We start from the raw sequence: 22,672 nt of genomic DNA on the forward strand, positions 1-22,672 counted from the left end.
TGTATCTTGGCCCCTTGGCAATTGTGCTGTGGGGTGCCAGCTGGGGAAACTGAACAGGCTGTTGCACTCATGTCCTGTTTGTGGGTTTCCCGTGGGCAGCTGGTTGGCCACTGTGTGAACAGAATGCCGGACTAGATGGACCCTTGGTCTGATCCAGCAGGGCTCTTCTTATGTTCTTACTATCCTGTCACCAGTGCTTTTTAACATCTATACGAAACCTGTTGGGTGTGATCATTAGGGGATTTGGGACAAGGTGTCATCAGTATGCAGTTGGCACCCAACCAACTGAAATTGAATCCTGGTAAGATGGAGGCTGTCTGGGTCTCTGGTTCTTAGGTCTGGGAGTTGCGTAATTTATCTGTGCTGGATGGGGTTGTGCTCTCCCTACAGGGTCATATAGTCTGAGGATGCTTTTGGATTCATCTCACTGGAGGCTCAAGTGGGTTCAGTGGCAAAGAGTGACTATTACCAGCTTTGACAGCCATGACCATCCCTGGACAGGAATTGCCTGGCCACATTGATCCACACATCAGTAACCTCAAGATTGGATGATCGTAATGCACTTAATGTAGGAATGCCCTTGAGACTGGTTTGGAAACTGCAGCTAATGAAGAATACAGCAGCGAGATTGCTCAGTGGAGCTTTCTACAGTGCACAAGTGACTTCCATGCTGAAAGCTCTTCACTGGCTGCCAATTAGGTAATGAGCCATGTTCAAGGGGTTATCGTGGCTTATAAAACACAAAACAGCTCAGGACCATGTTACCTGAGAGACTGTATTATCCCGTATGGACCGCTATGGTCCATACATCATGAGGGAGAGGATGCCAGGGTGGAAACTGAGCCCATAGAGCCCCAGAGCAGTTCTGATTCTGAGGAAGAGCAACAACCCATGGGAGAGAAGCTCGCTCATCTCTCACAGGCACAGCAGCAGGGAGAGATTCCTCCTGCCTGCATTCCTGGGAGAGATAGTGACCCTGGCAGCGAGACAGTGGGGGATGGGGCCTTGCTGGACCCTCGGCGCAGATGCAGGGAGCGGCACCAGATGGAGGGCGCCGAGAGGAGGCGCTCTGCTCGCTTGGCGCTAAAACAACGGTTGCGTCCCAAGGACCCAAGGGTAAGAGGGAGGACCTCTCCATAGCCCATAAGTTCAGAGTCTTCCCGCCCTCCTCCTTCAAACGGGGACCAACTGCCTTACCTGGAGCTTAGGCTACTCTGCTAACTACCCCAGTGCAGTTCCTGGCTTAGTCGTTGATGATTAGCATTCAGAGTCATTAAGTTGTAAAAGGAATAAAGCCTTGGAAAGAATCCTTTTCGTCTGTGTCTTGAGTTGGCTATTGGAGGGGACTGTAAGAGGCAGCTACGGCGCTCCTGACAGAGGCCTTGCTTATCATATCATGGCCTATTGATGCTCACTTGGTCATGGTACAGAGAAGGGCCTTTTGCATTGTGGCACCACCATGTGGAATGATCTCCCCATCAAGATCAAGTGGGCAACTAATGTGGAGTGTTTCCACTGACAACTAAAAACAATCTGTTTGCCTGGGTGTTTTTCTGGCTACTAGCACTGCCAGCTACCATTTGTTATTGTAGTACAATGTTTTGTTATTTTATTGATTTGTATTATTATATTTTATCATAATTTTACTTTGTGAGATGCTTTGGAATTTTTTTAAATAATGAAAAGTGACAGAGAATGTTTTTGAAATAGACATCAACAACAATAATGCCCAGGTAAGTGTGCTTGGGCCTTACTTCCAAGTAGAGATGTTTAAGCCTAAGGTGTAGAAGTAATATTTGGAATGCAAGACTTATAATTTTTTTTGCTTTTACTGTACCAGATCCAGAAGGAATTTTCCAAACTGGAGACACACTTCTGCTTGGTTCTTAATTACAAAACTGAAAATGTAAAACCCTATACTTTTTACAGGAGGATCATGTTGTTTAGGTGATAAAGCTTTGACTATTAGCTGGACTGTAATGAATGAATTTACTTTCCAAATGGATTTGGCCACAGAGTCACCTAAGTCCAGCCATTTCACAAAGGTATGAAGATGAAACATGCATTTCAGGAAAAGTCCATGTATTTATACTGCCATATCAGCAATATTTCTAGCTCACCTAAGCTTTCCAACTGTAGGCTTTCAAAAAATAAGCATACCTGATATGACAACCTTGCCTCTACAAGCGGTACGGTCTTTAGCTGCAAAATCTGAGCATCTAACAAAAGAATTTAAAAATTCTAATTAGATAAAATAATGAACTTCTATCTTCTTATATGAACTTTCCGTCTTTTAAAAAAAATAAATGTGTCCGAGCTCAGATTAATGGATATTCAATTATGTTTTATTAGCATCCACATAAAAATATTATAACTCTACCTGACTCATTAAAATGATACACGGCATTCTCTAAAACACTGGTAGTGCATTCATTATATTATACACATGAAATGAGCAGATTAAACATACTTGAATTTCTATGCAACTCTTGTTAGAACAAAAGCAAATGTTACCAAAAAACAAGCCAGAATTGTGCTCTAGTATAACAAAGACATTTGAGCATTACTTCTTGAAAGATTGTGCCTTACGTGAGTTTCTCTAGGTATCCTCCTTTTTTATACAGATATATGTTGCTAGTCATTTAGGGTGCAATCCTAACTAACTCCGACCTCAGAGGCGACTGCCTATCCAAAGCAAGGCAGGAGAGGCATGGGGCGGGGGGGGGGGAACGTTCCCTCTGCGTCGCTCCTGCCTTGCTCTTTTTCGCTAGACAGCTGTCTAATGGCGGGGGGGGGGGCAACTGGGAGAGGAAGCTGCCGTACGACACACTGGAAGTGTCATACACACAGCTCCGCTCTGCCCACCCCAGAACGCCTCCCAGAACGCCCCTTTTCAGGCACTCTGCTTCTCTTCCAAGTGCGGAGGATGGGGCTTGTCCGTGCTGCCTCCGAGGCAGCTCAGACGAGGGGGGCAGTTGGTTTTCCAGGAACCGATCTCAGACTGCGAGCTCTGAGGTTGGTTCCCAGAAATAAGCATATCCTATGGCCCTCTAGACAGTGTCTAGCGGCCATAGGATTGCTCCCTTAATGACCAAGAACTCTGGTAACACATAATGTTGTTGTTGTTGTTGTTCACTGGTTAAGTCGTGTCTGACTCTTTGTGACCCCATGGACCATAGCACGCCAGGCCTTCCTGTCCTCTGCTCTCTCCCAGACTGTGCTCAAGTACATATTCATTGCATCGGTGATGCTATCCAGCCATCTCATCCTCTGCTGTCCCCTTCTCCTTTTGCCTTCAATCTTTCCCAGCATCAGGGTCTTTTCCAGGGAGTTTTCTCTTCACATTAGGTGGCCAAAATATTTGAGCTTCAGCTTCATTATCTGTCCTTCCAATGAGCAGTCAGGGTTGATTTCCTTTAGGATTGGCTGATTTGACCTCCTTGCAGTCCAGGGGACTCTTAAGAGTCTTCTCCAGCACCACAATTCAAAAGCATCAATTCTTTGGCACTCAGCCTTCCTTATAGTCCAGCTCTCACAGCCATACATTACTACTCGGAAAACATAGCTTTGATTATACGAACCTTTGTCGGCAAGGTGATGTCTCTGCTTCTTACTATGCTGTCTAGGTTTGCCATAGCTTTCCTCCCAAGGAGCAAGCGTCTTTTAATTTCATGGCTACAGTCACCGTCTGCAGTGAACTTGGAGCCCAAGAAAGTAAAATCTGTCACTGCTTCCATTTCTTCCCCTTCTGTATGCCAGGAAGTGATGGGGCCAGATGCCATGATCTTAGTTTTTTTAATGCTGAGTTTCAGACCAGCTTTTGCACTCTCTACTTTCACCCTCAACAAGAGGCTCTTTAGAGCCTCTTCGCTTTCTGCCATTAGGGTGGTATCGTCTGCGTATCTGAGGTTGTTGATAATTCTCCCGGCAATCTTAATTCCGACCTGTGATTCATCCAACCCGGCGTTTCTCATGATGTACTCTGCATACAAGTTAAATAAGCAAGGCAACAATATGCAGCCTTGTCGTACTCCTTTCCCAATTTTGAACCAATTGGTTGTTCCATGTCCGGTTCTTACTGTTGCTTCTTGGCCCTCGTACAGGTTTCTCAGGAGACAGGTAAGGTGGTCTGGTACTCCCATCTCTTTAAGAATTTGCCACAGTTTGTTGTGATCCACACATTCAAAGGCTTTAGCGTAGTCAATGAAGCAGAAATAGATGTTTTTCTGGAATTCTCTTGCTTTCTCCATGATCCAGCGATTGTTGGCGATTTGATCTCTAGTTCCTCTGCCTCTTCGAAACCCAGCTTGTACTTCCAGTAGTTCTCGGTTCACATACTGCTGAATTCTAGCTTGTAGGATTTTGAGCATAACCTTGCTGGCATGTGAAATGAGCGCAATTGTGCGGTAGTTTGAACACTCTTTGGCGTTGCCCTTCTTTGGAACTGGAATGTAAACTGACCTTTTCCAGTCTTGTGGCCACTGTTGAGTGTTCCAAATTTGTTGGCATATTGAGTGCAGCACTTTAACAGCATCATCTTTTAGGATTTTAAATAGCTCAGCTGGAATACTGTCATCTCCGCTAGCTTTGTTGTTACTAATGCTTCCTAAGGCCCACTTGACTTCACTCTCGAGGATGTCCGGCTCAAGTTCAGTGACCGCACTATCATAGCTATCAGGGACATTAAGATCTTTCCTGTGTAGTTCTTCTGTGTATTCTTTCCACCTCTTCTTAATCTCATCTGCTTCTGTTAGTTCCCTGCCTTCTTTGTCCTTTATCATGCCTGTCTTTGCACAAAACGCTCTCTTGATATCTCTGATTTTCTTGAAGAGATCTCTAGTCTTTCCCATTCTATTGTTTTCCTCGATTTCTGTGCATTGTTCATTTAAGAAGGCCTTCTGGTCTCTCCTTGTTATTCTCTGGAACTCTGCATTCAGTTGGGTATATCTTCCCTTTTCTCCCTTGCTTTTCGCTTCCCTTCTTTCCTCAGCTACTTGTAAAGCCTCATCAGACAGCCACTTGGCTTTCTTGCATTTCTTTTTCTTTGGGATGGATTGAGTTGCTGCCTCCTGAACAATGTTACGGACCTCCGTCCAGAGTTCCTCAGGCACTCTGTCTATCGGGTCTAATCCCTTAAATCTATTCCTCACCTCCACTGTATATTCATCAGGGATATGATTTAGGTCATACCTGAATGGTTTAGTGGTTTTCCCTACGTTCTTCAATTTAAGCCGAAATTTTGCAAGAAGCTCATGATCTGAGCCACAGTCAGCTCCAGGTCTTTTTACTGACTGTATAGAGCTTCTCCATCTTTGGCTGCCAAGTACATAATCAATCTGATTTCGATATTGACCATTTGGTGATGTCCATGTGTAGAGTCGCCTCCTGTGCTGTTGGAAAAGAGCGTTTGCTATGATCAGCGTGTTCTCTTGGCAAAACTCTATTAGACTTTGTCCTGCTTCATTTTGTACACCAAGGCCATGCTTGCCGGTTATCCCGGTGATTTCTTGACTTCCTACCTTAGCATTCCAATCCCCTATGATGAAGAGGACATCTTTTGTTGGTGTTAGTTCTAGAAGGTGTTGTAGGTCTTCATAGAACCGATCAACCTCAGCTTCTTCGGCCTCAGTGGTTGGGGCATAGACTTGAATTACTGTGATTTTGAATGGTTTGCCTTGGATTCGTACTGAGATTATTCTGTCATTTTTGAGATTGCACCCCCAGTACTGCTTTTCCCACCCTTTTGTTGACTATGAGTGCTACTCCATTTATTCTAAGGGATTCTTGCCCACAGTAGTAGATATAATGGTCACCTGAATTAAATTCGCCCATGCTTGTCCATTTTAGTTCGCTGATTCCCAAGATGTCCATGTTCAATCTTGCCATCTCATGTTTGACCACCTCCAGCTTACCTTGATTCATTGATCTGACATTCCAGGTTCCTAAACAATATTGTTCTTTACAGCATCGGATTTTTTTTTCACCACCAGACACATCCACAGCTGAGTGTCCTTTCGACTTTGGCCCAGCCGCTTCAGTCTTTCTGGTGCTACTTGGAAATACCCTCTGCTCTTCCCCAGTAGTATATTGGACACCTTCCGACCTGAGGGTCTCAACTTCCAGCATCATATCTTTTAGCCTTGTGATATGTTCCATGGGGTTTTCTTGGCAAGAATACTGGAGTGGGTTGCCATTTCCTTCTCCAGTGGACCACATTTTGTCAGAACTCTCCACCATGACCTGTTGCGTCTTGGGTGGCCCTGCACGGCATAGCTTATGGCTTCACTGAGTTACGCAAGCCCCTTCGCCACAACAAGGCAGTGATAATAGAAAGGCCAAAATCATTTTAACCTAGAAGCATTGGGATTTGCTGCAATTGTCAGAATATTGATATGAGCATTACACTTAATTTTTTAAGTTACAAGGGGAGCCATATTGCTGTCTTTCAACCCACTGCTTGTGAGGGAATGTGCTGCAGTAATATGTTGACCATGTTACCAAATGAGAAGATATGGGAAATCTTTGTCACTCTCAGCTTCCAGAAATAACTGGACTGAAAGGGTAAACAGTATAAGGAAGGTTCAATTTCTTCTACTGTTTCTTCCATCCATCACACCATTCATACTGTTCAGAGCAGCAACACACATAACTGCTTGATATGTGCTGCCACATCATTATAGGAGCTCTTAGGAAATGTCATGGGGCAACCCTTCAAGGAAACCTGGTAGTGCAGTTCTGTGAGCTGTGTAGAAAATTCAGACAGAATTTTTAGGACCTATATACAACTACAAGACTCAGAATTCATGGTAGAAGCCATGGCAGTTAAACCACGGAGTTTTTCTACAATAGCGACTCTAAGATCTCCTGCTCTCAAAGACTCTATCCATTTGCTCTCGATTTCCCTTATGCCTTACGTTCCCACACAACACCTGGGTTGTGCAGTCTCTCCTCTTTCATCAAATCCCTCCTCAAAACCCAAATTTGATCAAATGCTTTTGTTACATTCATCCCCTGCTGCAAAAGACTTGAGACATGTGCAACTGCATTTGCTCACAGTCATTCCATATCACCCTTGCCTTTCCCCTCCTTGGGTGCTGCTTCATTGTGCTATCTTCTGACTGCAAAACTTTACTGAGAGCTCTTTGGGGGCAGGGATCTGATTTTGGTTTCTTGGGTATTTTGGGCTTATGCTCTAATGTACCATGAGTATTAAAAGTACTATATCAATAATAATTGATGAGTCCTCAGCAAGGCGATTTCCATCTACTGAGGAAAATCTGTACAAGCAGTTAGCAATTCTACTGATCTGCATATGAGAACTGGTGCAAAACTGTGTACAGCTTCACTGTATATTTTTTATTTTAAAAAAATAAGTTACTGCTTCAAAATAGTTGCTTAAAAAGCATTGAGAAGTTAATATGCACTGGCAGAAGTAATTAAAACAAATGACCAAACCTACAATGCAGCACAATCACCATTAAAAATATGTATTTTAAAATCCTAAACAATTTTTGGCTCTATAATAGGTATTTATTTTTCCCTCTCTAGGTTGATGTAGTTAACAAGATTAACCAGCAGATGGCACCAATTAATCATTTTTTTTTTGCAGGAAAGTTTGAAAATGACAGAGATATTATAACTATATGAAGTTTTTCTATGCCTTCTAATGCTTAATATGGCCTCTCTTAACAAACTCTGTAATGATATTCAAAACACTTTAAGACCAAGTCAGCCCCAAAGATACCTCATTTTTCAGGGTTGCTGTGTTGTTCTCATTGTTTACTGAAAATTTGTGCATAGCCATCTACTCCTTCCTGTGCTCCCACATTCGAAGCAGATACGGTAGACCAAGTTCCCCTAACTACATGGTAGCCATGTTTTCCCCAAAGTGGCTTCTGCACAGCTGGGGTAGTGTTTACATGACGCAACCATGTTGTGTGTGTGTGGGGAGGGCAATTTCATCATTGGGAGCTGTGCCCAAGCAGTTCAGTTATTTAAACGTGATCCTAGCTGTGTAGGAGCCACTTAGGAGAAAGCAACTCCATACACATGGAGTTCTATAACTGTGTTCAGTTGAATGCAGTTACAGCACCAATGTACACCTTCCCCGTCAACATGGGGAGGTCATGGGTGGAGAGGATAGGGCTGGAATGCAGATCTCTATCTCTCTCCAGACTTACAAAAAAAGTGAGCTTTTGTCCCTGTAATTTATTCATGATAATGTAAATGTTTGTGTTTGAACTGTAAAATGTTATTCAGGTAAGTCAGAGTTAACAGGATGTTGGTGTGTGAGTGAAAGGTGGGAGGGGTTGTGAGTGAGAGAATTCCAACGTATTTTAATGGGGTTTAGGGATTCAGAGAATGTATCACCATCATCATCATTTATCCATCCTAACATGGGTTTTTTCCCCCAATTTCAACAGGTGGAAACTGGAGGGAGAATAACGTGGAGCATGAACATCACAGTCCCTCTTCAGGACTGCATTTGCCAAAGTGGATTCTAGCACATGAAAGCATATCCATAGTAAGCATGTTAGACTTCAAGGTGCAAAAGGATTAGTTGTATTAGCATTTCATGTACTTTCACTCAGTATTGACCTGCTGTATTGACAAGGCACAGCCTCTGCCCATTTGCCAACTATCTCATCAACAGTGCACCCCTTTTTATCACTGTGCCCTTTCAGTCATTAGTCATTCCATGCCTCCTGGAACTCCTTCTCAAGGTTTCTCAGCCACCTCAACTCCCCACCTTTGTTCTCACCTAGAGTGACAGCTTAGGGCGCCATCCTATCGAGATAGGTGGCCACCTCTGAACTCGGAGGCCACCGCCTATCCAAAGCAGGGCAGGAGACGCACGGAGGGGATTGTTCCCTCTGTGCTCCTCCCGCCCTGCATTTTTGGCTAGACAGCCGATTGCGGCTGTCTAGCCGCGGGAGCATGGAGCGGGGAAGGAGGCTGCTGTACGACACACTGGATGTGTTGTACAGGCAGTTCCGCCCTCTCCACCCCGGAATGCCCCCAGCCACGCCCCTTTTCAGCCACTCTGTGCTCCTCTTGTGAGCATGGAGGACGGGGCTGTTCCGTGCTACCTCCGAGGCAGCACAGAAGTGGGGGGAGGACAGTTCTCCAGGAACTGACCTCAGAGCACGGGCTCCAAGGTCGGTTCCTGGAAAACTACATATCCTATGGCTGTCTAGCCGCTGTCTAGCAGCCATAGGATTGCTCCCTTAAACTGAGATTTTATGAAATTTTAACCATGCTAAACTGATCATCTGCTTCTCTCACAGTAGCTGCATTTTTGCATCACCTTTAGCAGTTAGAACATTTGTGAACATTCTGTGACATCACTACAGTTGAGCCAGAAATATTTTCATTAAAAGTCCCAAGATTTTATCAAGAATGTTCAAAGGCCTTGGAGATTATATACTGCCCTGCTGACTGAAGAATAGCTAAACTATGCTGAAGTACTAGCCATTTTTGTAGTGACAGGCTTTAGGTTTGTTAAATGTTAAACATCTGAGGTATGCTTGTAAGAAAACTGAAATTACTGACTGCCCTGTAGTTCTGTTCACAGTTGACTCTCCTGTCTTCCTCTGTAGTTCTGTCCTGAAGGCCACTATGCGAGCATTGCAAACCATCAGGTTTTTAGCTGCATGCAATATTTGTTCTTTTTGCGTGCTCACAGCAAGCAATTTGCAAATTCCTTCTCGCATTCGCATTTCAAAGTTGATTTTTTCTTGAATGCTGCAGTCCTAAAACCAAAAGACAAGATAGCTGTCAGATACATGTTAGATTGCAGAATTATAATAAAAACGAAGTTAGTAAATATTTTTATTTTTTAATTATTTCCTTCCCACAGGGCAGATGATGTCAGCTGGCTGGGGTGGGGAGAGCCCAATTGGAGCAGACCCTGATGTTCTCTTTGTCTGCTTCAGTCTCCCTCCTGCTCCTCCCTTTATTCCTACAATGAAATAATCATTTTCTTGGCATGTATTTGTTGCAAAAAAATTATACGCGTCTGATTTCCCACTTGATTTCCCACATTTTTTCTTACACAGAGATTATCTGTGTAATCTTGATTTCTCTATCAAGAAAATATATTACATCTGAAGCAGCCCTTAGGCTCTGTAACTAAAATGAGGAACAACCAACTTAATTCAAAAACTCTTTATAGGGAATACTTTACTTCAGTAGACATCTCCTTTTTATCATTTTTAGCTTGTGCCTGAAACATGGGACCCATTTTAATGCATGTCTCTCCATCATTCTCCTTTCTGTCTTTCTCACCATCTCTCTTTTTCCCTTCTATAATAATAATAGTAGTAGTAATAGTTACTAAGTGCTGAAATAACACAGCTCTATACTAAGAGAAATGAGGCCCTGGCCACACTTTTTTTAAAAAACAGTGCTTCTTACATTAGATTCTCAGTTGTGGGACCTAATCTACCCGTTAAAGACCAATGCCTTTCTCCATAAACTCAATTCAAGAGTCCCAGAAAAAGGCAGCCATTTTTGGCATTACACCCCCCCACACACACACACACACACAAGAGTCTCACATTTCCAAATTACTTATCATTGGAGGCCCTTTTCACGCACTGGATGAAAAGGCACACATCCAAATACCACATACACCTGCACTGTTTCCCATAACATGAGAAAGCTATAGCTTGGCGGCGGGGGGCGGGGGTGTAACTGCACATACACTGTGTGCATCTGTGACTCTTAAACTGCATGCTGTGATAGGGGCCTCAAGTGCAGCTTGAAAAGTTAAGTTACCATGCTAAATGCATTTACCACTCTATGCCCATTGGAACACAGAAGCCTAATTCAACATTTAATTCCTCTCTCTGTCAATATATAGGCAGTGATATCATCATCACCATGAGGGGGAGTAAGGATACCAGGATCCTCTGACACAGCCCAAGTTACAGTTGGCAGGCACTGTAATGCTTGGAAATAAAGGGGCAAATCTTTAAAATAAGTGGTTGGTTCACGGGTGTCCCCTCCCGGACAGAGTTTCAGAGGGCATAGAGAGAGAAATTAGCAAAGACCACCTCCTCCATTTCGCCAGGGGAAATGCACTGGATCAGAAGCTTTCCACAAATGGAAGATACTCTTTGATCTACAGATTCTAGAACCAAGCCAATATGTGACCTTACAATATGGTCACAATCCTAAAATTATGTTGCACATAAATGGAAAGCCTTCCACATAATTATTAATTACAAGGTGTTGAATGGAATACCACCCTATGTAATATACAAAGAACATTGGCAAGATACCTTTATTGATCCAACATCTGTTGGCCTACAGATTCTACATAAATTCAATTTACTACATAATGTGCTGTAAGTTAAGAAGGTATACACTTACATCAAGGACATATACCTGGAATCATTTATGAATTCATGCTGCATTAACTCACTTCAACCACACTTTCATAGTCCTATCACAATCAGGACATAAAAGTCTATAAATAGCTATAAGAAGTTTGCCACTTTTTGGCAGCACACTCAAGATCGCTTACCGAAAAATAGTTATCCCTTAATTCCCTTTAATCATGTTGCTAAATTAATGAATTAAGGCACTAATTAATGATTAGTGATTAAACAGTAAGCATTTCCACACTTTCAGTGCATACTCATGTATGAAGCCTGGATTCACATTGGGCCTGATTTACACATGATAGAATTCGGAGGTTGTAGAATACACTGTGCCACTTCAGACTGCAGATGAGGAAAGTCATTTTTTACTGCTCTAAAAAGCTCCCTGTAGATAGAAAACAAGCACAGCTAGATCCTACCTACTTTTTTTATTTGTCCAAGTGGTCAGGATTGAATCAGACAGCAAATGGAGAAAGGGACTTCTCAGTTGTAGTACTCTATTTACCAAATTCTTCCCCATGGTAGGCTTGCCTGGCACCTACATTTATATATTTTTGGCACCAGGCAAAACCCATTTTCCCAGGCTTTTAACATTTGAGGAGTGTTTATTTTATTGCTGCTATTTTATCTTACTGTTATTGATTGTTTACTATTTTTTATTATTTCAATGTTTTTATTTTGTGAACCACACTGATAATTATTTTTTGAAAGGGAGTATACAAATTTATAAAAGAACGTTAAAAATGGGGAAGCATTCAAGCATGGCATCCAACACCTGCAGTCTAAAGTAGTACGGCCCACTCAACTACCTCATTCTGCCATATGTGTAGACTGAATCTTAGTGATTGAGAAGACAGAATCAGGGTGGTAGTTATGCCAGTTTAATTTATATTTGTGTATAATTTCAACGCTCACTAGTAGGTGGAGTGGGAATTCTAATCTACATTGGCAATTGTAATTGGGGAGTGGGAGAAGAATAGTGTCTTCACATAGATTTATCTTTAAAATAAGCAGATTCCTCCCCTTCTTCAAAGTATGATAGATGTTAGAAGTGACAGCCAGTGTGGTGTGATGGTTAGAACGTCAGACTAGGGAGACCATGGTTCAAATCCCTACTGGGCCATGATGTTCAGTGGGTGACCTTGGGCCAGTCACCAATTTTCAGCCTAACCTAAATCACCTGATGGTTAGTCGGGGGGGGGGGGGGAGAGAGACATGACAATGTATGCTACCTGAAGAGGAAAGGTGGGATTTTGCCCCCAATACCAGCTTCAACACTCGTGTAACACTTTTTCACATGCCTTCATCAGTAATTCTCCAAACAAGCCTTCCCCAACCTGGTGCACTCCAGATGCGATGGGCTACAACTCCCAGCCAGCATGTGCAACATACTTGGAGGGCACCAGGTTGGGGAAGGCTGCTCCAAATCTAACCAGAGTTCTTTTCTGCCCCTCACTCCCTTTTTAATTAGCAGCCATCAAGTCTAGGAAAGAAAGAAAAAAAGTCTAAGCACCAGCACTGGCTGAGACGAACTGGAATGATGATGATAAGTAAACAATATGGGCTGATCTACATGAGGGGTTTTTACTGGCATTGTAATGAAGGTCTACAGTCCAAGTGTGCTTCTGGATGAGGCTTCTGTTGCACCATGGCCCAGCCTCATTCACACAATTTAGGGGAAGCCAGCTGTGGTCAATCTTCCACTCATAACCCACCCATGTTTTTCCACTGCTGCTTCTATCTTTTTTTCTTACCGCAAAAAAATCCATTACAGAGAAAAAGGAGGAATAGCTGCACAAGGCCTTTTGACTGATAGTGCTTGGAGCCCTCCATCTGGAAGCACCCCAAATATAAACCAGTTTTAAACCTGTTTTAACCGTCATAGCTCTCAACCAAGACACAGATGGAAATATAGCTCTATGATGGGACTAGGGCAATGGATTTCAAACTGTTATCAGAGAATGGCAACAGGGGACATGCTTCTCTGAAAGGCAATTTGCCCTCCCCCACTTTGGAGTGATGGGTGTGCTCACACTCTCAGCTCAAAGGCCTGGCCAGAGCCCAGGGGGTTGAAATGCACCCTGAAACCACCCAGACCATGCACCCTGAAACACTCCCCTGGATCCGTCAACATCGTGTAGGGATGAATCGAGTGCAAAAGAAAAAGAAAAAAAATCCCCAAACGGTACCAGCCCCCAAAGCCGCCATTCATGTGGCTCTTCAAGGTGTGCCTATGCACAAGGGGGGAATCTAGAGCCTTGCTAGTTGAGCCAATCTGAAGCCCATTTCCACACGGCTGCTCCATCGTGGGTGCCACAGATCCAAACGTGATTAACAGGCAGCCTCTTTCTTTGTGGTGACTTCGCCAACAGCACCCTGGCCGTTACAAAAGAAAGGGCAGTGGAGGCTGGTGGTTCCTATTTCAGTGGGGCAGTGAATCCGCTCTGGGTTTCAGTCAGAACTCTAGAGGAGCTATCCAAAGTACTGAACCTGATCACTAAAATGGGTTCAGCACCTTGGAAGGCTCCTGCAGAGTTCCGACTGAAACCCGGAGCGGATTCACTGCCCCACTGAAATAGGAGCCACTAGCCTCCACGGGGAAAGGGGTAAGGGGCAGCGAGGAAGAAACCAGTGTTCCCTCCCCCCGACCCCGTTCATATCCGCAGATAAAGGCACTGGGATGGCTCCAGCTTCAGCCCTACTTAGAGCAGACCCACTGACATTAATGGGACTTAAGTTGGGCACGACTCGTTTCAGTCCCACAGATGTCAGTGGGCCTTATGTAACGCTGCTTTCCCCAACATGGCCCTTCCAGATGTTTTGAACTACAACTCCCAGCACGCCTGACCACTGGCCATGATAGCTAGGGCTAGTGGGAGGTGAAGTCCAAAACCTCTGGAGGGCACCAAGTTGAGGGAGGCGGCTCTAACGTATGACTAAGTCTGGATCCAACCCTCAGGCGCGGGCATAAAGAGGAGGAAGATAAGGGCCCGGGCCCGGGACTTCAGACGCGGGAAGAAGACCGGGGGTGGGGGCGTCGAGCGCCTGGCGAGGGCGGCTCGCGAGGAAGACGCCGCTCCCCACGGGAAGGCGCGAGGGTGGCCGGCTCCCTTCCCGCCTCGTTGCTCACCGGTTCCTTCGCCCGCTCCGCGCCGGTAGGGCTGCTCCCCCGACACCGCCTCATACCCGTGATTTTGCCGCCGCCGAGCCGCCTCAGTTCAAACTTCCCGCCCGCCCTGCCTCCTCGGCGCTCTGGCCCAACGGCAGCTCCGACCCCGCCTCCCGCGTCCTCCGCCGCTGAGAGGGCTCCGGGCTGGCGGCCCCGCCTCGCCCGCCGTCCGCCCGAGTCCGGCCGGCCTCGCCTTCTTGGCGAGAAAACGAAAACGGCGAGGAGGCTTGTGGCAGCGGGCGGCCGGCTAGGCAGCGATCGCGCCTTCGGACTCGCGGGTGGTTCTGACTGAAACCCAGAATGGGGGACGGACCCACCGCAGGTGGAGCCACCGGCCTCCGCTGGTTGCGCTGCGCGGCTGCTGGTTTAGCGCTGCGCGAGGCGCGCGCCGAGGATGTTGCTGTCTGTTCGTTTTGCTGTCAGTCTAAACATGCGTAGGGTCGCGCCCTTAGCTTCTTAACTTCTACTGGGGTTGTTGTTCGACGCTGCTTTTTAATTTGCACTTTTTATGTTCTGTGTAGTGTTTCCCGGCCAGCGCCGGCGCTACCAACAGGCAGAGTGAAGTGGCCACTTCAAGCTGTAGCAGATGCTGAAGGGCAGCAATGCCAGCCTCCTGGTTGTTCCTCATGACCGCTCTGGCTGTTTCCCTCTAGTGTATGCCACCAACAAGTCCTCCCCTACCCCCCGCTAGCCTGCTGCCTCAGACAGGGTGGAGAAAAACCAAATGATTAAACAAAAATCAAATTTGGCCTCCAGGCCTGAGGTTCTACACCCCCACTGCATATACTTATCTGGGAGTAAGTCCTATGAAACTTAATGGGGCATACTTCTCAGTAGACATGTATAGGATTGTGCTGTGAGATATTTCAATTTAGGGCAGGGGTGGGGAATCTTTTTCAGCCCCGTGGCCGAATTGGTTCTGGACAAGCATGTCAGAGGCCATGGCCACCTCACTGCTGGCATGCGTCCCCAACATGATTGCTCAGACCCCATACGCTCACATACACATCACCCCTCCCCAATTGCAATCAGGCTTTTAAAAAGGACTTGCAGTTGTGGAGAGGGAAAGGATACCCCTTCCCTCCCCAGCAGTGATCCCTCCTGATAATTCCCCCCACCCCATGCCACAACTGTCATTGTAGCATGGGAGTGAGGAGGGGAAATCCCTCGATAAGCCAGCAGGGAAGTTGGCAGACCAGATGGGGACTTCCTGCAGGCCAGAGGTTCCCCATCCCTGGTGCTGTAACTTAAGACAGCACCACAGATTTCCCTGAAACCTCTCCCATCGGCACACAAATACAGTTGTGTGATGTGTCTGGTTTGGCAGGTGCAATAATGAGAATAATTTCTGTTTGTTGTGCAGCTGTTAAAAATACTGAAGACCAATCCGAAAAAAAGGGTTGGCAACTTCATCAGTACTAGCTACCATGTCATCTTTACAATGAGGAGTACAACAAGTAGGTCTCAAGAGTGCTCCAGTAGTTTTAAGGCTGCAATCCTGGACATACTTTTCTTGGGAGTAATTCTTACTGAAATCAGTGTAACTTATTTCTGAATAAACATACATAACATCAGAGTACACTGGTTGCATAAAAGACAGGGTAGCACAGAAAACCTCTATATATCACACATACATACAGATAAATGTGTGTATTCAGTGATGAAATATAGAACAAATTGCCTCGTTCTGTATGTTTTACTAGCGAATGGACGCAGCTTTGCATAATTTGGAATAGCCCTTAGTTTGATACAGGAAAGCCTTCAACTAAAGTTATACAGCTATCAAGAGTTGGACGTATTGTGCCCCCCTTTTAGAGTGAAGCCATGCCTCCTTGGCATTCCTAGGCACCGCCCCTGCCATGGTGCACCCTTAAGATTTTAGCTGGGTACTGTAGAGCAAACTGCCTTGCTATTCTTGCATTCTCCCCCCTAGCCAAATATATTGCGGTGTTAGAGTTTGAAGCATACACCTCTAATAAAAATGATCCTGTGAAAGGGAAAAATGAATACAATTAAGAAGGCACTTTATTAATTATAATAAACAGGAGAGAAATGGCACTGAAGAGCAACAGTGACATAATTTTTGCCCACAACATTGTTTAAAATTTGTTCTATATGTAAAATTAAAAATTGTAGATAAGAGAGTTGATCACTCACAGATAAACATATAATCATGTTCAGACAGAAAAAAGATTCCCCACCCCTGGTCTTGGATGAGCAGATGTGAGGACAGGACATGAGTACCTTTAATAACAGGGCAAAAGAGGGAATTTCAGTGGATGCAGGTTTTCTCACCTCTCACCATAACAAACAGCACTTGCCAAATGTCACTCTTCACACAACTATTAAAAACATAAGAGACCCATCTTTTGCATCTGACCACCTTACACGAGGCTAATTTTTCTGCCAAAAATCTCCACATCCTCAATCCTAAACATTGTGTTTAAATCCTGTTCAAAGAATGGGATGACTTAAAGTAACTTATGTCCATTAAATATAACTAAGGATGCAATCCTATGCATGTGTAAACAGAGAAAAGTCCTATAACTCCTAGCATTCCCCAACCAGTCATGCTGGCTGGGGAATACTGTGAGATATAGGACTTTTCTCGGTCTAAACATGCATAGGATTACACCCCAACTTGAGCTGGGTCAAGGCTGTTATTTGCTGGTAAATCCCATTCACATCTATAGTACTTACTCCAAAGACAAAATGCGTAGGATTGCAATCTGAAGACCTCTCTCACTGCTTACACCAAAGTACTTCTATTGAGCAATCAATAGAGCCTTCCCCAACCTGGCGCCCTCCAGATTTGTTGGACTACAAGCACCATCATCCCCAGCAAGCATGGGCATTGCTGGTTGGGGCTTATAGAAGTTGTCTAACACATCTGGAGGGCACAAGGTTCGGGACAGCTGAATAAGGCTATTTCCAGTACTTTGAGAACTGCTTAGAAAAGATCAACCATTTCTTATGAAAGGGAACATGAAGGGAACAGAAACAGGCAAGCATAACTATGTGGGTATGATTGAAAATTTGTCAAAGAGAAGTAATAAATCATTACCAAAGATTTTTTTTAATGGTCACGACAGCCATATGTACATGGAAATTTATTTTCTCATTATTAATCCATCAGTACTCAATCAGGCAAACTTTCATTGCCTTGTATTTTCCCGAGGGTACATTTATCTGGAAGCTGTTGAGAAGCTGTCAGAAGACAGAAATAGCATAGTGAAAACCAGTATTAAAATTAAAAAACCGTTTACTTTCCAGCTGAAAGGCTTCTGGTTTCTGTATTTTTTTTGTTCCCTGCTACATTAAAGTGCCATGGGGCTATTCTTCTGCTGCTGTTCTAAACTGATATTTGGTGTCAGTAAAGGTGTAATATGATGCTATGCACATTTGCCTCTTTGATTAGTGTTGGAAGCGCCACGGAGAGACAAAATAAGCCTCCAAACTGAACATACAATGCCAGCCCTTACTTAGAACTATGTTAATAGTGCAGTTGTATGTCAATTGCATGTTTACTCAAAAGTAAGTCCTACTGAGTTCAACGGGGCTTACTACCTAGTACGTGTGTTTAGAAGTGCAGTCAAGTAAATAGATTTAGGATCAAGCTTTTAATAGTAAAAGTACACTGGCATATTTTGAAAGATGACATTTTAGATGGCATATACTTAATAAAAATAATTGCCTTGATACTTATGCCCAAATTTAGTCTTATTTACAATCTATGGTTTGCATACGTACAGGGTAGCCAGCTCCTAACCCAGAGACAGCATTAGTTGCTTGAATAATTTATCCACTTTTCCCCTACATGAGCCAATTCTCATAGCCTTCTCCCCTGCCTTCTGTCCTTCCTGCATAATGTTTTCCTGAGCTGGAGCTGTTGAAGTAACAGGTGCTGACTAGGTCAGGAATTAGCATCCCTAGGAGTGTGGACATCTAAGATCCAAAAGAGGAGAAACATTTCAAAATCCTTGTTAACATTCCCCACACCTGCCCCAATTGATTAGTTTTTATAACTTACATAATTTCTTATAATTTAATGTATAGCCTGCCTCAGGTTTCAGGCTCTGGTGAATCTCCGGAGGAACAGAATTACAAAGTTGAGGGACATGCCTTTACCCTTGTGATCCTAGCTTGGAGAGCTGTACCTCTCGTTTCCATCTGCACATCCCAGGGAGGCTGTGGAACTCTTGAACCAGTATCTGGAGGCTGTTTTGGGATGGATGAGGGTGAACAAGCTGAAACTTAATCCAGACAAGAAGGAGGTACTGTGGCTTGCGAAAACAGCTACTTTGGATGGAGGTTTAAAACTGGCCTTACGTGGGGTTGCACTCTCCCTGAAAGACCAAGTGCACAGTCTGGGAGTCCTCCTGGACTCTGAGCTAACTGGGAAAGCCCAGGTGGCTGCGGTATCCAGGAGTGCTTTTTACCAGCTTAGGCTGGTGCGCCAACTGCAGCCCTATCTGGGGAGGACGGACCTTGCCTTGGTTATCCATGCACTAGTCATATCCAGGCTGGACTACTGTAATGCCTATATGTGGGGCTGCCTTTGAAGACAGTTCAAAAACTCCAGCTTGTGCAGAATGCAGCCGCCTGAGTATTGATGGGGGCGAGGCAATTCAATCACATAATGCCTATACTGTGCCAGCTGCACTGGTTACCGGTGTGTTTCTAAGCCCAATTCAAAGTGCTGGTTTTGACCTTTAAAGCCTTAAATGGTTTGGGAGCAAGTCAGAAAGAGAGGCCCTTCTTATTTTCCCACCCGTGACAGCAGTCAGGTGGGTGAGCACACGTGAGAGGGCCTTCTCTGCGGTGGCCCCACACCTTTGGAACAAGCTGCCATCGGAAGTCCGCCATGCTCTGTCATTGCAGACATTTAAGAAGGCCTTGAAAACATATTATTTTATCTTGGCCTTCTCTTGATATGACTTCTGTTTTTGCTGTTAATGCTTTTAACATTGTTGCTGGTTTTATTGTTGGCTTGTTGTTTTTGTTTTTATCACTTTTAATATTTTAATAGTTTTTATGTATTTTATTGTTGTAAGCCGCCTTGGGAGGGCTTCTGCCCTGAAAGGAGGCCAAGAAATATTATAAATAAACAAACAAACAAATAAAATTGGAGCATAGATATGAAGCGTAATTCTGGATAGATCTCAGAGGTCATGCTGGAACATGGGGTGGAGATAGGACAAACTTTGGGTCTAAGTCTAGTCACAAGACTTTATCTGGGGGAATGTTTTTCAGGACCAGCTGGGCTAGTCTAGTCAAGCCAACTGGAATTCCCCTTTCTGTCAGTCATCCCAATCACTTAGATAAAGGATGGTCCCAAACCCAGGCACAGAAACTTTCTTTTGTCCCCATAGTTCCTGGCATACTCCCAATAGTGGAGTTGGCCTCTGGGGTGCACCAACTGTAGTGACCTGATCCCACCCACTAAGGTCTTTATGGGGTTCCAATGGGGCAAAGAAATCAATAATGAGTTTTTCCTCTTGCATGACTCCAGGCTGATCTGGCTCATGCACTTCCAGCTTCTCCTCCTGGACCGACCTTCTCTTCCATGTCTTCCCATGGAGTGAAGAAATTAGTAAGAAGCAGCTTCTCATATTCAAGTTGTATCTTGCCTCTCTCCACAGCATTCACTTCCTTTATGGGCTGCACCTTCGCTAGCTTCACCCCCTGCAGCTTCTCCCACCATGTTTCCCATTCTGGGGGCTTTCCCTCAAGCTCCTTACTCTCAGTTCCAGAGATGGGTAGGCAAAGTCTCCTACTTCTCTCCTAAATCTTCACGGTCCAAGCTCCCCATCCACTCTGGGAACTTTTATGTCCAAACTGGGGCAGAGTGTATTACAGTCATTCCGCCTTGAAGATATGAAGACATGAATGAATTAGGGTGATCGCTGATCTTAAGAGTTGATGCAACTAAGTACATAGGTCCAGTTCACACATCACAATAAGCCACCATGGGTTAATTAATCCGTGGGGCTCTGAGACACGTGATGGTTGCCATTTTGAACATGCAAGCTATGGCAAGGGCACGCCTATGGCTTGCCATGTTGTTTAACCCTCAAATAATCCACAATCCCCAGGTCTGCATGGCATGACAAGCTGCGATGCCCCCACACCCTTTGACATATTCAAAATGGCGGCTGGCACATGTCTCAGAGCTCCGCAGGTGAATCAGCCCACAGTGGCTTATCCTTAGATGTGAGCTGAACTGTGACCAGCATTGGTGTACCTGCCCAAGGTATAATGCTAACATGCAAGCCTGGGATGGCACCAGTATTCTGCTATAAGCTACCACTGCATCCTAGTACCTGTGCCAGAGATGTTGAACCACTTTCAGCATGAGGGCCTAATGCAATTCTGAAGTAATTCTTCGGGGCCACAGTCCAGTGGTGAGTGGGGCTGAAGGCAAAACAAGGCAGGGGCAAAGGCAAAGGGGCCAGGACAAAATACCAAAAATACCACCCTCTTGTAGCTTAAAGCTCTTACTGCCTGTGACTACGCCCTAGAAGAGGCATTTTAACATTTTAGAGTGAGGGGAAAAAACTGCACAAACTCCAGGAAACCACCACAGGACTGGTGGTTGGGATGAACGGGTGGGGTCAGGGGCAGGGGGCATGGCCCTTTGGGGAACCCCGGAGGGCCAAATTTGGACCCCGAGCCCAAGACTTTGCACCCCTGGCCATTCATTCATTCATTTAATTTCTTGATCGCCCATCTGGCTGGTCACCCGGCCACTCTGGGTGATGTACAGTAGTACAACAGTTTAAAACAATAAAACTCCACATTAAAACATTGTATTTCTAAAAATACCCTAACCCACCCCAAATGCCTGCCTGAACAAGCACGTTTTTAATGTGTGGCGGAAGCTCATTAAAGAGGGGGCATGGCGGAGTTCCCAAGGGAGGGAGTTCCACAGAGTGGGGGCCACCACAGAGAAGGCCCTCTCCCTCGTCCTCATCAGCCTAGCTGTCCTGGCTGATGGGACAGAGAGAAAGCCATCTGAGTCTGATCTTGCTGAGCGGCCTGTCTGGTGTTGCTGGAGGCGCTCCTTAAGATGGCTGGGCCGGAACCATATAGGGTTTTAAAGGTCAAAACCAACACCTTGAATTTGGCCCGGAAAACAACTGGTAACCAGTGCAACTCCTTCAGCACCGGAGTGATGTGATCACACCAGCGGCTGCGTTTAATCAGGCGAGCCACTGCGTTCTGCACCAGCTGAAGCTTCCGAACCATCTCCAAGGGTAACTCCACGTACAGCGCATTACAGTAGTCTAGACGAGAGGAGACTATGGCTTTACAGATGAAAGCACCTTGTCCAATTCATCAGAAGGAAGAAGCTGGAACCGACCCCACAAAACCGGTTTGCCACAGGCTGCCTCTCGCTTGCTAACTGTATCCATGGCGCACAGAATAACACTTCTGATCCAATCAATTTTATCCGCAAAGTACCTTGCCAAGGCCTCACAGGAGGCCTTAGAATGCTCCAGCAGTTCTGGACCAACTGGACCAACCAGGCTTCGGACCGCTTGGAACAGCCTCCTGGAACAGCACTCTGCGGACACGATAGAGGCAGCATAATATTCCTTTATTGCTGCCTTCATCCCCACATGACAGGCTGAAGATACAGCTCTAGCCCACGTCTGATAGTCTTTGGAGCGAGACTTCTGCCACCGGCGCTCTAGCCTTCTCACCTCCTGTTTCAGAGCTCATAACCGCAGATTGAACCATGATGCAGTTCGAACCCTGTTCAGGGTAGGAATGATAGAGAAATCTGTCGCTGAGACAAATGAGGCTGGATTCTTTGGAATCCAGCCTCCAGAATCCACGGCAGGATGGCCCCACTTACCTCCGCTCCAGGAGGATTCCATGCAGAACGGCTCTCGGGTGCTTGCTTAACCGGAGCTGTTCGCCTCCGCGCCAATCGCCATTTAAAAAAAAAAACGATCGGCAGGATGTGACCATAGACTTATATGCAAAATAGAGCCATGAATCTTGTGTATAAGTCTATGTGTCCATAGATTTATACACAAGATTCACGGCTCTATTTTGCGTATAAGTCTATGGGCACATCCTGCTGATCGCCATTTTTTTAAGCAACGTG

At 45.1% G+C, this 22,672-nt stretch overlaps 1 protein-coding gene across 2 annotated transcripts in view; it reads right to left on the reverse strand.

The window, feature by feature from the left end:
* RTKN2 (rhotekin 2) overlaps nucleotides 1–14,650 on the reverse strand; it is a 52,447-nt gene extending 37,797 nt beyond the window's left edge. Inside the window, exons 1-3 of one of the 2 annotated variants that reach the window (XM_084845369.1) lie at nucleotides 14,518–14,650; nucleotides 9,556–9,752; nucleotides 2,161–2,219 (exon numbers count right to left, since the gene is read on the reverse strand). In XM_084845369.1, the coding sequence (XP_084701495.1) occupies nucleotides 2,161–2,219; nucleotides 9,556–9,752; nucleotides 14,518–14,571 (310 nt within the window). In that variant the 5' untranslated portion in view covers nucleotides 14,572–14,650. Of the gene's footprint in view, nucleotides 1–2,160; nucleotides 2,220–9,552; nucleotides 9,753–14,517 lie in introns of both variants that reach the window. The other variant, XM_084845368.1, reaches the window with a different exon arrangement.
* Nucleotides 14,651–22,672: the final 8,022 nt, after the last annotated feature.

Source organism: Heloderma suspectum, chromosome 3 (assembly GCF_057233095.1).
Source record: "Heloderma suspectum isolate Gila_16-S chromosome 3, 16-S_ref, whole genome shotgun sequence".
In the NCBI taxonomy this organism is placed as follows: Eukaryota; Metazoa; Chordata; class Lepidosauria; order Squamata; family Helodermatidae; genus Heloderma; species Heloderma suspectum.